Source organism: Pelodiscus sinensis, chromosome 6 (genome assembly GCF_052426305.1).
Source record: "Pelodiscus sinensis isolate ZL-2025 chromosome 6, ASM5242630v1, whole genome shotgun sequence".
NCBI lineage: Eukaryota > Metazoa > Chordata > Testudines > Trionychidae > Pelodiscus > Pelodiscus sinensis.
This window is the reverse complement of record NC_143057.1, coordinates 85432072-85445784: the sequence shown is the minus strand read 5'-3', so window position 1 is coordinate 85445784 and position 13713 is coordinate 85432072. Positions and strand designations below refer to the sequence as shown.

The following is a 13713-nucleotide window of genomic DNA, read 5'->3' as shown; positions in this document are numbered from 1 at the left end:
TTGGCTATTCAGAGTGTGAATAGTTCTACATTTTAACAAAACTGAAGATCCTGAGGAATCCTAGGCACAAATCTCTTAGTTCTTCACTAGAGAAAGGGACTTCATCCTCCCAGATTTCTCATGACATCACAGAAGTGGAAACCGGATGAAGTTTTGTCAATGCATACTTCAATAATTAAATTTTTAAAAAGTTATATACTCCCACCTCACTTCTGAGACAGTCAAAACTTCAATAATTATTTCACTTTTAATGTTTTAATACTGAAATGTTCATCTTGTTACTTATTAGAGGGACAGACTGATCCCACTATATGTTTGAACATTTATTTTCTAACAACCAACAACACTATTCTACAACCAAGCAACTAAGATAATAAATACAAAATAAGATACTCTACCCAAAATATATTTTGATCCAAGCTGCCTTAGATTCTGAAACTGGAAGTATATATAAAGGATTGCTATACAGCGTGTGATTGTCAGGATTATGATGTCACTGCTAAGAACATCCTATTTGAAATAAAAATGGCTTTAGTTGACTCATTAAAACACAATGAAAGTTTAACAATTAAAAGTGCCATACATTTAAATTTTTGAAGCTGCAAAATAAAAATTTTCAATTGTTTCAATTAAAATAACTGACCATACTATATCACATTTTACAATCTTTACATATTGCAAAAACACTGAAGTGTTCCTAGTCTACCAAGTGCATTATGATTAAGAACTCAAGTTAACAAAGATATACTATGTCACACTGTCTAGTAACTGCTTATGTCTATCTAAAATGGGAAAAATATGCAAAAAGAATTACTTCATTTCTAACATTTTAGGCAATTCCCCTCCCTCTGTCCTTATTCTATGAGACAAATCTGCACTTTAAGAGTAGTTTAAGGGTTAAGTAGTAGATTAACTATAAACAAAATAAATTTAACTTCTTACTTCTTCAAATTTTGGGCATTCATAATTCCAACCACAGATCTTGTCATTACCAGTGAACATCTTCATGGACATCATACAGATGGTGAGAGTTATAGTCCCCACAATAACTTCCCATGGATGAGAGGCAACAAAAAGGCCATGCACTCGAAAGAGTCTAGACAGCATTTTCAAGCTTGTTTTTCTACACCTAGAACATGAAACAAAAGAAAATTTAGTACAATTAAGTAAAAAACTTAAAAATGGAAAAAGAATGAGCACTGTTTAATTTCTTCCAAGCTATTACTTTCCAAATCAATCTGTTTTAAGATATTAAGGAATCTCACCTCCATCTCCATATATGTATTGCCTCTCCTGTTCTGAAAACATTTTCTACTGTATCTGCTTCTTCAGATTTCCCCAAGAAAGTCCTTCCTATCTCACCAGTAAACACCCTATTCTTTTTCTTTTCAAAGAGATCTACTCAAAGCCCCCACATTTCTATTTCCAATCTCACTTCTGTCCTCTTCCATCCACTGAAAACCATTTGCAAATTTGACCAACCTCTTACGTCTGGCCAGTTTTACTTTATCCTTGTTCTCCTCGAGCTCACCTCTGTCCTTGTTACGGACAGCTGCTTCATCTTCCAAATACTCTCCTCAATGGCAGTGACTTTGAACTCTCCAGGTGATGCCTCTATTTTAGGCTCTTGTGCTAGCAATGGCAGGGAATTAGTTTTAAAGACACTGGTGTTTGAGCTATACTATTTCATATAACCCTGTGTACTGAATGTTAGCATTGTCATTAGTGCTACTGTAGCAGCGGTAAATTTTCATAACAAACTCAGTGTAGATGAGGCCTCAAGTTCTTATTTCAATAACTACATCTTCTTTTAGAATCTCAACAAGCATATTTAACCACTCTTCTACACTCTCCATTTGGTTGCTCTCATTCACTCCAGTATCCACTAGGGATGTAAACAGGTAATCGGTTACCCAGTATCACCCAGTAAAGGTGATGCTTACTGGGTAATAGTTAACTAGTTCCCTGGAGAGCAGCTCCCCACCCACGGCCTGCACTAGTGTGGGGTTCAGAAGCCAGGAACCAGGAGCCAGCAGAGCCAGCCACCTGCCCCAGCACAGGAGCTGGAAGTGGAAGCCCAGTGGGTTGAGGAGCTGGAGCATTGAGATCCCACTAGTCAGTTAACTGGTTAAATGTTAGGTTAACTGATTAAGCAGGATTTTACATCCCTAGCTTCAACTATTATCTTTATAATCAACACTACTTACTACTAAAACTATCACTCTATCCTGATTTTTCAACTTCTCTCCATTTGAGCATCTCTTCATCAGCAGCTCAAACATCTCTTGGACACCTTCCTCAGTGACACCTCAAATCCGAAGGTAACTTCCCTCCTACTCTGGCTCACTTCTCTATCAATGCTGACAACTTGCACTATCCTCCACAGCAGTCATTCTTACATATTTAAAGCCAGACCCTCCCTTCCTCCCTTTGTATTCAGTCCCTAAATAAACCATAGGGATGACAATGTGTAGACGATTACAAGATTAATTGATAAACATAGGCTCACTGGTTAATTCTGTTTACTACACGCATTCCCCCCTTGCTTCTTCAGTATCAGGCAGCAGGAAAGGGGAGGGGCAGGAGCTGCTTTTAAGCCAGCTCTCCCTGCTCACCCCCACACTGCTCCCTCCGAGAGGCAGCAGCATAGAAGGTGCGGGAGCACAGGTGGGAGCCAGTACACACAAGGAACTGGCTTTCAAGCCAGCCCTCTGTGCATGCCAACTCCACGGACCTGCCTGCCCCCTCCCTGCTACCTCCTACAGAGGCGGTAGGAGGGAGGCAGGAGCCACCTGCTGTCCCCCCGGTACTGCTGCCTATATCAGAGGCAGCAGCATGGGACAGAAATTGTGCTGCGAAGCAGCCTCTGTCTGTGGCAGGCCTGGGCTTGCTGCAGTTAGAGGCTGCTCTGCGGTAGCAGCCCTTGGCTGGGAGGGGCTGAGCTCCCCGCAGAGGCTGTTCTGTATCCCACGGAACAGCCTCTGTCCACGAGCTGCGGCCCGCCATGGACAGAATCTGCTCTGTGACAGCAGCCCCTGTCCGTGGAGAAGTCAAGCTCCCTTTGGACAGAGGCTGCCCTGACCCCCATGGATAGGAGCTGCTGCCATGGAGCAGCCTCTGTCATGGAGAGCTCAGGCATCCCAAGGACCGAGGCTGCTGCTGCCCCAGATACAGAGGCAGAAGCACAGGGCGGCAGGTGAAGCTGGTCTGCACAGGAAGCCGGTTTTTAAACTGGCTCTCCTTGCAGACCGGCTCTCGCCTGCCACCCTGTGCTGCTACCTCTGATAGAGACACAGCAGCATAAAATGGCAGGGTGGTCCCTGGGAGCGGGGCTGGAAGTGCACTGGCTGCCAGTCCCACCCCCAGGGACTATTGAACAGTTGTGTAACCGCTAAAAAGCTATTGGTTACATGACTATTCTATTACACACTAATACCCCTACTGAATAGTGCACCTTCCTTTTTCTATAAGCCTCATTAAACATGTATCCTTTTCTTTTAATGCCTCCTGTTAAAACTAGGGATTTAAGTCAAGTCACTACTCAACTACTCGCTCTCCCTCCCCTCCCCCCCAGTATCAAAAGGGGGAGCAAGAGTCGGTTCCCCTTAGCATTGACTCCATGGTATGAAAGCAGGGAGGCAAAGGCACAACAGTCCAGGATCCGGCAGACGCGATGACTGCTCAGTCCCAGTTTGCGCCAGGTCTGGGGCCTACCTCCCTCTGTTATGAAAACGACATCCCACACTGTTTGCTTTCTATTGTACTTTTGGATTCTAAGCTCTTCAAGGATATTTACTCTTTCTAAGGTTATGCAAACAGACCTGTAATTTTATTGCACGTTACTGGATGTTTCTGTGACAAGTACTTCTGGAATTTGTGGCTTATTTTTCCATACCATGAAATCAATTAATTTTAAATAACTAAGATGAATGTTTAAATGCTTGGTACCTTAAAATTACAGTAAAACTCCATTGGTCCGGCATCTGACGGTCCGGCACCATCAGGAACCCGGAAGTGCTCTGCAGCCGGACCATTGGAGCTGCTCTGCCTCCAGCTTCCCCTATTCAGCCGCTGCTAAAACTGACCAGCGGCTGAATCGGGGAAGCCGGAGACAGAGCAGCTGAGGCGCTGCAGGGTAGGCCCCTAGCGCTGCTCCTGGGGGCTGCGGGACCAACCCGGAAGCACCCCAGGCGTCCCCGATTCAGCCGCTGCTGAAATTGACCAGCGGCTGATTCCGGGAAGCCCGGGGCAGAGCAGCTCTGCTTCAGGCTTCCTGGAGTGAGCTGCTGATCAGTATCAGCAACGTCTGACTTGGGGACACCTGAGGCAGAGCAGCTGGGGTGCTGCCGGGTTGATCCAGTAGCGCCAAGGAGCGGCGCTGCGGGACCAACCCAGCAGCACCCCACCTGCTCTGCCCCAGGCGTCCCCAAGAGCAGCTGGGGTGCTGCCTGGTTGGTCTCGCCGCGCCAAGGGTTGGCGTTACCCCAACCAACCCGGCAGCACTCCAGCTGCTCTGCCCCAGGTGTCTCCGATTCAGCCGCTGCTGGTCAGTTTCAGCAGCGGCTGAATCAGGGACGCTTGGGGCAGAGCCGGACTATCGGAAGGGGGGGCTATGAGGGGTCTGGGGTGGCACCCCCCCCACCCAGACCCCTCATAGCTCCCCCTTCCGATAGTCCGGCATATCTGATAATCCGGCACCCCCTGGGTCCCAAAGGTGCCGGATTATCGGAAGTTTACTGTAATTAGTACTGAGATTCTAAAATCACTAGGCCAAGGAACATCTTTGCATTGTGTGTATATTAGTCTAACACTCTGAGGACCCAATTGCAGACTGGGGCCTTATGAATTTCTGTAACATAAATGATCTAAAAAAAAAATCAATAGAAATTAAAAGTAGCAACTCTCTCCCTAGTCTGCAGGAAAGCAATATGCCTTCTTCTCAACACACATATTCTCGGACAGCAGAAATGCTACAGTCATTCAACAGAGATGCACAAGCCAGCCTGCAGAAGTGTTTCTCTCCAGGCTGAAGAGACCAGGGCCTCAGCAGTTATCACAGTCTTTTTCTGTCCAAGTACTCCCCTTTAAATCACAGGGCTGGGTCACAGCAGCAAAACATTTCTTCTAACACTGGTTTAAGTCACCAGAAACTCTCGAGATTTGAGCTATTTGTAGATATTTTTTGTAGTTCTGTTTTCAGGAGATGGGATTCAGAACCGTGTATTTGTTGGCCAAAGTGTTTGTCAGAAATTTTTGATTGCATTGAGAATAATAAAGTTGGTTATGGGTGATCAGGACAGGAAAGAAGGTGGCAGGATTTCTAGGGTTCTATTGTTCAACACCACCTAAAAACGTAGCAGAAAATAAGCAAATTGAAGGTTGAAATGTATAGTAAACTGGGTTTTCTTATTTTTAAAATAAGATCTTGCTAATTTCAAGCCAAAAATCAATGTAACTATGCACATTTCTTAAAGCAAACAAGGGGGCTGTGCCCGGTGCTCACTATGCTCATTGCCTCGCCCCCGCTTTTGGGACCCTGATTATGTCATTCTGTCATGTGGAAGGAAAAGCTTTCTATATAGAGAGATTCAGAATGTACAGGCAGTCCCCGAGTTACGCGGATCCGACTTAGGTCGGATCCGTACTTACGAACAGGGCTTTTCTCGGCCCGGAGAACGTGGGCGGCAGGACCGCCCAGACGCGCCGAGGTCCCGCCGCCCGCGTCCTCCGGGGCGAGAAAAGCTGCTCCGCATCTCCCTGGTCTGCTGGGGGGGGGGGGGAGGGAGCAGACCAGGGAGACGCGGAGCAAAGCTGTGGAGGACCCGGGCGGCGGCACCACGGCGCGTCTCAGTCCCGCATCTCCATGGTCTGCTGGGGGGGCGCAGCTAGTGCGTTGTCGTCCCTCCCAGCAGACCAGGCTTTTCTCGTGGACACCTGTGGTAGAGCAGCTGGGGTGCTGCTGGGTTGGTCCAGTAGCGCCAAGGAGCAGCGCTACTGGACCAACCCAGCAGCACCCCAGCTGCTCTGCCCCAGGCGTCCCCAAGTCAGCCGCTGCTGAAACTGACCAGCGGCTGACTACAGGAAGCCGGAGGCAGAGTTGCTCTGCCCCGGGCTTCCTGGAATCAGCCGCTGATCAGTTTCAGCAGCAGCTGACTTGGGGACATCTGGGGTAGAGCACCTGGGGTGCTGCCGGGTTGGTCCCCGCAGTGCTGAGGTGAGGCGCTGCGGAGACCTACCCGGCAGCGCCCCAGCTGCTCTGTCCCAGGCGTCCAGATTCAGCTGCTGTTGAAACTGATCAGCGGCTGATTCTAGGAAGCCCGGAGCAGAGAAACTCTGCCTCGGGATTCCTGTAGTCAGCCGCTGGTCAGTTTCAGCAGCAGCTGAATCTGGACGCCAGTTCCGGCTTAAGTACAAATTCGACTTAAGTACAAACCTACAGTCCCTATCTTGTACGTAACCCGGGGACTGCCTGTAATTCAATATCTTAATACAATCTAAATGTGACTTTTTAAAAAATTAAGATAAAAATAAGCAACATATTTTTATGAATGCTACTACATTCAGCCATGTTAGAGCTTTACTGGTTAATGATGCCATGACATGATGTTCTTAGGTTAGGAACAAGAGCCCATTGCTGGCTGATGCAATCATTTTTACACAGGATTTGCAATGAGGCATATTGTGTTTCTTATCAATAATTACTTGAACAGTAACAAATACTAGATATTTTGCATATTTCTTTAACTGCAAAAATAAACTAAGTCAATTTTTCTTAACAAATTTGATACACAAGCAGATGTTTAGACTTTGCTCTTAAACATCTGAAATGGCATCTGAAGTGAAATTTGCTTTGGAAAACAATTAATGTCAATTCATTTGCTCAGAACAGTAGAAGTGGTGGAGATTATGTTGCTAGCCTTGGTTTCTTTGGAAAGCAGAGACAAAATCCAGACTGTCAGATCACTAAACATTTTGCCATTGATTGCAGTGGCCCAAGAATTTCACCCTAACAGCCTGGAGATCATTCCCAAATTCTAGTTTCTTTGTGGGAGAACATTCTGAAACATTTTTACCATTTAATAAACAAGTTATAATAACATCTAATTATTCTAGCCTTTTCAAACTCATTGTCTGTTACCATTAAGATATTCCTATATTTTGACTTTTTAAAATTACAAATACATTGTGTTTGCTCTGATGGAAGCCATACAAGTATTGCCAACACTTTATAGAATAACCAGACTAATATTCCTTTACAATGTAGTACAGATAATCACATGGAGAGAAAAGAGGAACCTAAAACAGACAGACAAAGTAGAACAAAAGAAAAAATACCAGGAAAAAACATAAGGGAATGTTCTGCTAGCAAACAGAAATATGCATATTTTCCCTTTACAAAAGCCGTGTTTACTCTTACCCAACAAAATGTGTTCCTCTAAATGTCTGATTTTCTGTCCTGTACTAGTTTCAACAATTCTGACAGTACTGAAGCTACACCTACCAGACTAGAATTGCCAGGATTGCCTCTGGAACTTTTTTTTAAGTAGCAGAGTTACATAAGCTAACTTCCAGTCATCTGGCACAGAGGCCAATTTAACAATAGGTTACACACCATTGGGCACTGCTGCAATTTCACATTTGAGTTCCTTCCAAACCGCCCATGGGCTCCACCTTAGCTCACCACCTGCATTACTAGCTACATTACAGGCTGCGCTCCCGTGAGGTGGTTCCTCCCAGTCAGCAACACAACTGCAGACTAAGGCGGGGTCAAACCGGTGGCTCGCTGTGCAGGTTGTGGAACTGATGCCTGAACTCCCCCGGGTACACGGGGTAGGCACGAATCAGTGACATGATTTGTTGGATTGTACCTTCAGCAAGTTTGCGGATGACACTAAGCTGGGGGGAGAGGTAGATACGCTTAAGGGCAGAGATAGGGTCCAGAGTGACTTAGACAAATTGGAGGATTGGGCCACAAGAAATCTGATGAGGTTCAACAAGGACAAGCGTAGAGTCCTGCACTTGGGACGGAAGAATCCCAAGCATAGTTACAAGCTGGGGACCAACCAGTTAAGTAGTATTTCTGCAGAAAGGGACCTGGGGGTTACAGTGGATGAGAAGCTGGATATGAGTCAACAGTGTGCCCTTGTAGCCAAGAAGGCTAATGGCATATTAGGCTGCATTAAGAGGAGCATTGCCAGCAGATCCAGAGATGTCATTATTCCCCTTTATTCGGCTTTGGTGAGGCCACATCTGGAGTATTGTGTCCAGTTCTGGGCCCCCCACTACAAAAAGGATGTGGATGTATTGGAGAGGGTCCAGCGGAGGGCAACTAAAATGATTAGGAAGCTGGAGCATATGACTTATGAGGAGAGGCTGAGGGACTTGGGTCTGTTTATTGTGCAGAAGTGAAGAGAGAGGGGGGATTTGATAGCAGCCTTCAACTTCCTGAAGGGAGGTTCCAAAGAGGATGGAGAGAGGCTGTTCTCAGTAGTGACAGATGGCAGAACAAGGAGCAATGGTCTCAAGTTGAGGTGGGAGAGGTCCAGGTTGGATATTAGGAAAAACTATTTCACTAGGAGGGTGGTGAAGCACTGGAATGGGTTACCTAGGGAAGTAGTGGAGTCTCCATCCCTAGAGGTGTTTAAGTCTCGGCTTGACAAAGCCCTGGCCAGGTTGATTTAGTTGGGATTGGTCCTGCCCAGAGCAGGGGGCTGGACTTGACCTTCTGAGGTCTCTTCCAGTTCTATGATTCTATGATTTGCCCCCAACAAATACAACAAAGACGCGGTGTGATGGTGCCTGCGTTGGGTGTTGGCCCGAGCGGCACGTTATGACCGTTCCCCCCTGCCCCACAGCCCGAGCCACAGGACACTTCTCTGCGCCCGGCTATGTACGACGAGAGGGGCTCCGGCTGTGACCTTCCCTGCGGCGCGCCGAAGGGCGGAGCGGGCATGTCCGAGATGAGGGAACACTTGCAACTCACCCACTCCGGCCGCGGGGGCTTCCCCCTTATCCAACCGCCCCAGGCTCGGGGGCACCAAACGGTGCCGGGGTCAGAACCCACTTACCGCAGCCGCTCTCAAGATTTCGTTTTAACGCAGGCCAGGCCCAGGCGGCAGCGGTCCCCCGGCGCGGAAGGGCCACTGTCGTAAAAAGGCCTGTCCTCAGCACGCCTGACAGAAATTCTGCCCCTTTCCCGCCCCACAAGCCCCGGCGTTCGCTGAATTTACCTGATAGAGCTCGCGCTTGCAGCTGCTACCCTTCTCTTTCCTCTCGCGCGGCGCGCCGCAGCTCACTGACTGAAGCAGCCGCGCGCACCGCAACAAGGACAACCCCAGCGCGCGACTCCCCGGCCGCCGCCATCGCCCGATCGCACAACCAATGGCGGGCGCCCGGCACGACGCGTCACTTGCCCGTTGCCTTAGCAACCAGCCAGCGAAGCCGCACAGCGTTAGATGGATCAGGAGGGGGAAACGCACCATCTCGCCACGGGCCGCACTATTTCTCATTGGACAACAGACTGGGGTTTATTTGCATAAGGCTCTCTACTGAGCAACTGGCTACGCTACCCAGTAGCGCAGGGAGGCGGGGCTGCCTCTCTCCTGCTGGGGGGGGGGCGTGGAGCGCAGGGTCCCATTGCTTTGCTTTTCCCGGCCGGAATAACGGCCGCCCCGGGGGGCCACCTGCCCGGCCACAGTTGCGCCGTGCCAGGCTCAGGCCGCTCCCGCGCGTGGCTCTGCGGGAGGGAGCTGGCTTGGCCCGCAGCTCTCTACGTTACATCCCCGGGAGGCCGGGGCAGACTCCGTCGGGGCCACGCGGCCCCGTGTTCGCACCGACTTTGCATCAGGCCCTCACCCCATCCCGATGTGACTGGCCCTGGGGTGCTGGTTGGCAGGCGCCTGCCCATCGCCTCGGGGCGCCGCCCTCGAGCCGGGCGGGGCTTCTGCCTGGCTAGCGCGGTGCGCTGTCCGCTCCCTTTCCAGGGGGCTGGAGCAGGTTCCTCGGGTCCTCGAGGAGCAGCCCTGTGGCACCTTAGAGACTAACCCCTACAATGAGCTTTCGTGGGTAAAACCCATTTCATCCAAAGCGCATGATATCATATATTTGGAAAGCTTCAGGGGGTAGCCGAGTTAGTCTGTACAGGATAAACTTAAAAAGCAAATGGTCTGGTAGTACTTTATAGAGTAACAAAATATGTACATGATATCATCTACATGTTTTGTTAGTCTATAAAGTGCTACCAGACCATTTTTTTTAGTTTATAATATATTTTGTTAGTCTTTAAGGAGTCACAGGACTTTTGTACATAGTTATCCCTCTGAGACTTTTTAATATGCTAGTCTGTATCTTCAGCTGCCTATGACTTGTTCCAACTTTGCATGCCCCCTTTGGGGCAAGAGCTTTAGTGTTGCTTTTCTGGATGATCCCAGTGTCAGGGACAGTGAGTTACATGTGCCCCTGTTCCACCAGTGTGAGAGCACAGGGGCCTGACTCCACCAAAGTTTGGGTCAGGGAAGAGACCCAATCTTTTAAGAGGGGTCCTGTCGCCACGCTCACCCTTTCCTGTACAGTGAGCCCTCGCTACTTCGCGGTTCGACCATCGCGGATTCACGACTTCGCGGACTTTTTTCATTACATTATGTATATACGTGAATCCGCGATAGTCGAACCGCGAAGTAGCGAGGGCTCGCTGTATACATGTTAAATATACATGTCCCTACTTCGCGGATTTTCAACTATCGCGGTCGGGTTTGGAACCTATCTACCGCGATAAACGAGGGTTCACTGTATACCCACCCGCTAACATAGTCTAAAGTCTGCGCACAAACTCCTTCCTAGAGCCTGTCCCCTTAACCCTTCTGCATCCAAATTCCCACCCAGAGCCTGACCCCTCACAACTTGACCACCTGCACTCAACCCTCCTCCTGTACCCAGTCTCCTGCCCCAGCCCCCAAACTCCCTCCCAGAGCCTCACCTCTTTTGCACCCCAACTCTCAGAGCCTGCATCCCCTGCCACATCCCAGTCGCTTGCCCCAGTCCAGAGCCTGCATCCAGCACCCAAATTCCATCCCAGAGTCTGCACCTCAACTGCTTTCTTGCACCCAAATTCCCTTCCAGAAACTTAGGCAGTAGGGGAGGGCAGGATTTGGATTTGTTCTGTGCAATTCCAAAAATTCTGAATATCTGCTGCCACTGCCCAGTGGTCCATTCAGTACAGTGTGCTGCCCTGATACCATGGGCTGCCAGATGGTTCATGGCAAGATGCAAGAAACCCCAGAATGGACAGTTCTCTAATAATCTCCCTGATGAAGAAAAGGTTTGGCCTGATCCTAATATGGCTTGGTGTATGTCTTGAAGCGTGCAATAAATATTTTTTGAAAATCCTATCTAATTTAATTGGATGTTTGCATTACCCATATAGCTGGCATATCCCTTTTTAAATCTTATTAAATTCTTGCTCTCTGTGATATCGAGTGGCAAGGAATTGGACAGTTTAACTATGTGTTGTATAAAAGTATTTTATCAGTTTTACATTTATTGCCTTTCATGTTCTTGCACTAAGAGGGTAAATAGGAGTGCCAGATAAAGCTTATCTTTCCCATTCTTTTTTGTTGTATGCGTCTCTTAGGTTTCTTTGTACGTGTCTCCTCCCTAAAACAGTTCTGTTGCTTTCAGTCTCTTCTCATACAGAAGTCCATTATCTCTGAACCCCTTCTATCTGTTATATGTGTTTTTGAGATAAAATGAATAGCCAACCAATTTTCTAAATAAGTACATCTTTTCAGAGTTATTTCCTGTCCCATTTCTTATTCATTCTAATATTGTTTGCTATCTGTTGTTGTTGTCTGCTATGCATTGAAAAAAGGTTTTCATTCTATTGTCAATGAAAACCACAACTTTTTTCTGTGGTGTTACTAACTTTAGAACACAGTGTTCTGTATTAAATAGTTCATATTATTTTTCCTAGTTCACTACCTTGTCTTTGTCAGCAATTTAATCTTCCATCATATTGTCCATTCACTTAACTCTTTTAAGCCTCTCTAACATTCTTCTGTCTTTTCTATCCTTGATTAGCTAAATAACTTTGTGTCATCTGCAAATTTTACCATTTTTATGGGTCAACTAAGCTCCATCTCATAAATAAATATATTAAACACCAAACCCTGAATAGGATCTGGAGACTCCCCTATTGTTAAACTTTTGCCATACTTAAAATGGAATATGTATTCATTTTTTCCCCTTCACAACCCCCAGAGGGAGTGATGGGCATAAAACCCATCCCTTCACTGTGTAGTTTGCCAGTTAGGCCTAATTTCTGACCCACCAATTGATTCATTGATGCCCTCTGGCACATACTTCATATTAATCAGGACTGAAAGGAATACAATCCTCGAATTACATGAACAGGCCTTGTTGTTTGGACTAATTCAGTCTGTCTCCTTCTTGTACCTTTTCCCATCAATACATATTTATTACTCAAAGATTCACCTGATGTTGCTTGGGACCTTCAGGGTAGGGGGGTTCAGGTGCAAGAGTCTGTGCAAGAAGTGGGAGGAGTAGGAGTGCTTGGGGCAGAGGGAGTGCAGGAGTCAGAGGACAGAGTGGGGGCAGGGGGCTGGGAGGACTTACCAGGGCTGGGAGGACTCACCCATGACGGTGAGAGCAGTACTGCAATGGCAGCTCCCGGGGCCATGTTGTCTGCTAGTGGCTCCTCTCCAGGGCGAGGGGCTGGAAGCTGTGTTGCCTGGCCCTGGCCTGTGTCTCCTCTGGGGCGGGGGAAGCAGGCTTCCACTGCCTTGACCTGGCTTGCATCTGCTCCTAGAGAAGGGGGATGGAAGCACGGGACTCCACTACCTGGCCCCAGCCCACGTCTCCTCCAAAGGAGGAGGACCAAAGCTGTACTGCCCAGCTCCACCCCAGGTCTCCTCGGGAGGAGGGCAGGGCTCTGCTGCCTGCTGTGGCCCATGGCTCTGCTGCCCAGCCCCAGCCTGCAGCTCCTCAGGGAAGAGGGCAGGGCTCTGCTGCCGGGCCCCAGCTCGTGTCTCCTCAGTAGGAAGGGCAGGGCTCTGCTACCCAGCTCCAGCCTGCTGCTCCTTAGTGGGAAGATGGGGGTCCCCCTCCGGTCCTGCAACTGAGGATGGGGGGGGGGAGTGATTTGGAGCATGGGGCCCATTTATATGTGACCGGTGGCCATCAATATGAAGAACCCCATCCCCAGATGGCCACTCTGTTCCTGGTGCTGCCACCACTCTGTGCTCACTCTGCAGTTTAATTGTCCTGTCCCCTCCATTCACTGCCCTGAGTTGTCATTGCGGAGCATAACTGTCCCTGCTCTCAGACCCTGTTCCATGTTATGGAAAACAATCCTGTTACAGGCACTTCCCATTTTCCCAGCACACACAAACCCTGACCTTGCTTTAAATTAGGATAAGAGGAAACTGCATACCAAATTTGGTGGTCTTTTCTCTTATGGTTTAGGAGAAGTTCTTGAACAGATGGTCTCACAGATGGACAGATGGACTCATAGACAGATGCGTAAACTCTCTAAAATATGTATATGGCTACAAACTCTATAAAATATCTATATAGATAGGTTATTGTAACATTTTCATAAAGTTTCACTCATTCCTTATAGTTAAGCTCACAATTATGGTAAATTTGTTGATCTGCTGAGCACGAGGCTCCTTCATGGACTACAGTTCCCAGAAGGCA

General features: G+C 48.0%; 1 protein-coding gene across 4 annotated transcripts in view; it reads right to left on the bottom strand.

Annotated features, from left to right (window-relative positions):
• The window catches only part of HMGCR (3-hydroxy-3-methylglutaryl-CoA reductase), a 39484-nt gene extending 30096 nt beyond the window's left edge, over positions 1 to 9388 (bottom strand). Inside the window, exons 1-3 of one of the 4 annotated variants that reach the window (XM_075932286.2) lie at positions 9231 to 9388; positions 943 to 1129; positions 399 to 510 (exon numbers count right to left, since the gene is read on the bottom strand). In XM_075932286.2, the coding sequence (XP_075788401.2) occupies positions 399 to 510; positions 943 to 1107 (277 nt within the window). In that variant the 5' untranslated portion in view covers positions 1108 to 1129; positions 9231 to 9388. The other 3 variants (XM_075932287.2, XM_075932288.2, XM_075932289.2) reach the window with 3 other exon arrangements.
• Between the last annotated feature and the right edge of the window lie 4325 nt (positions 9389 to 13713).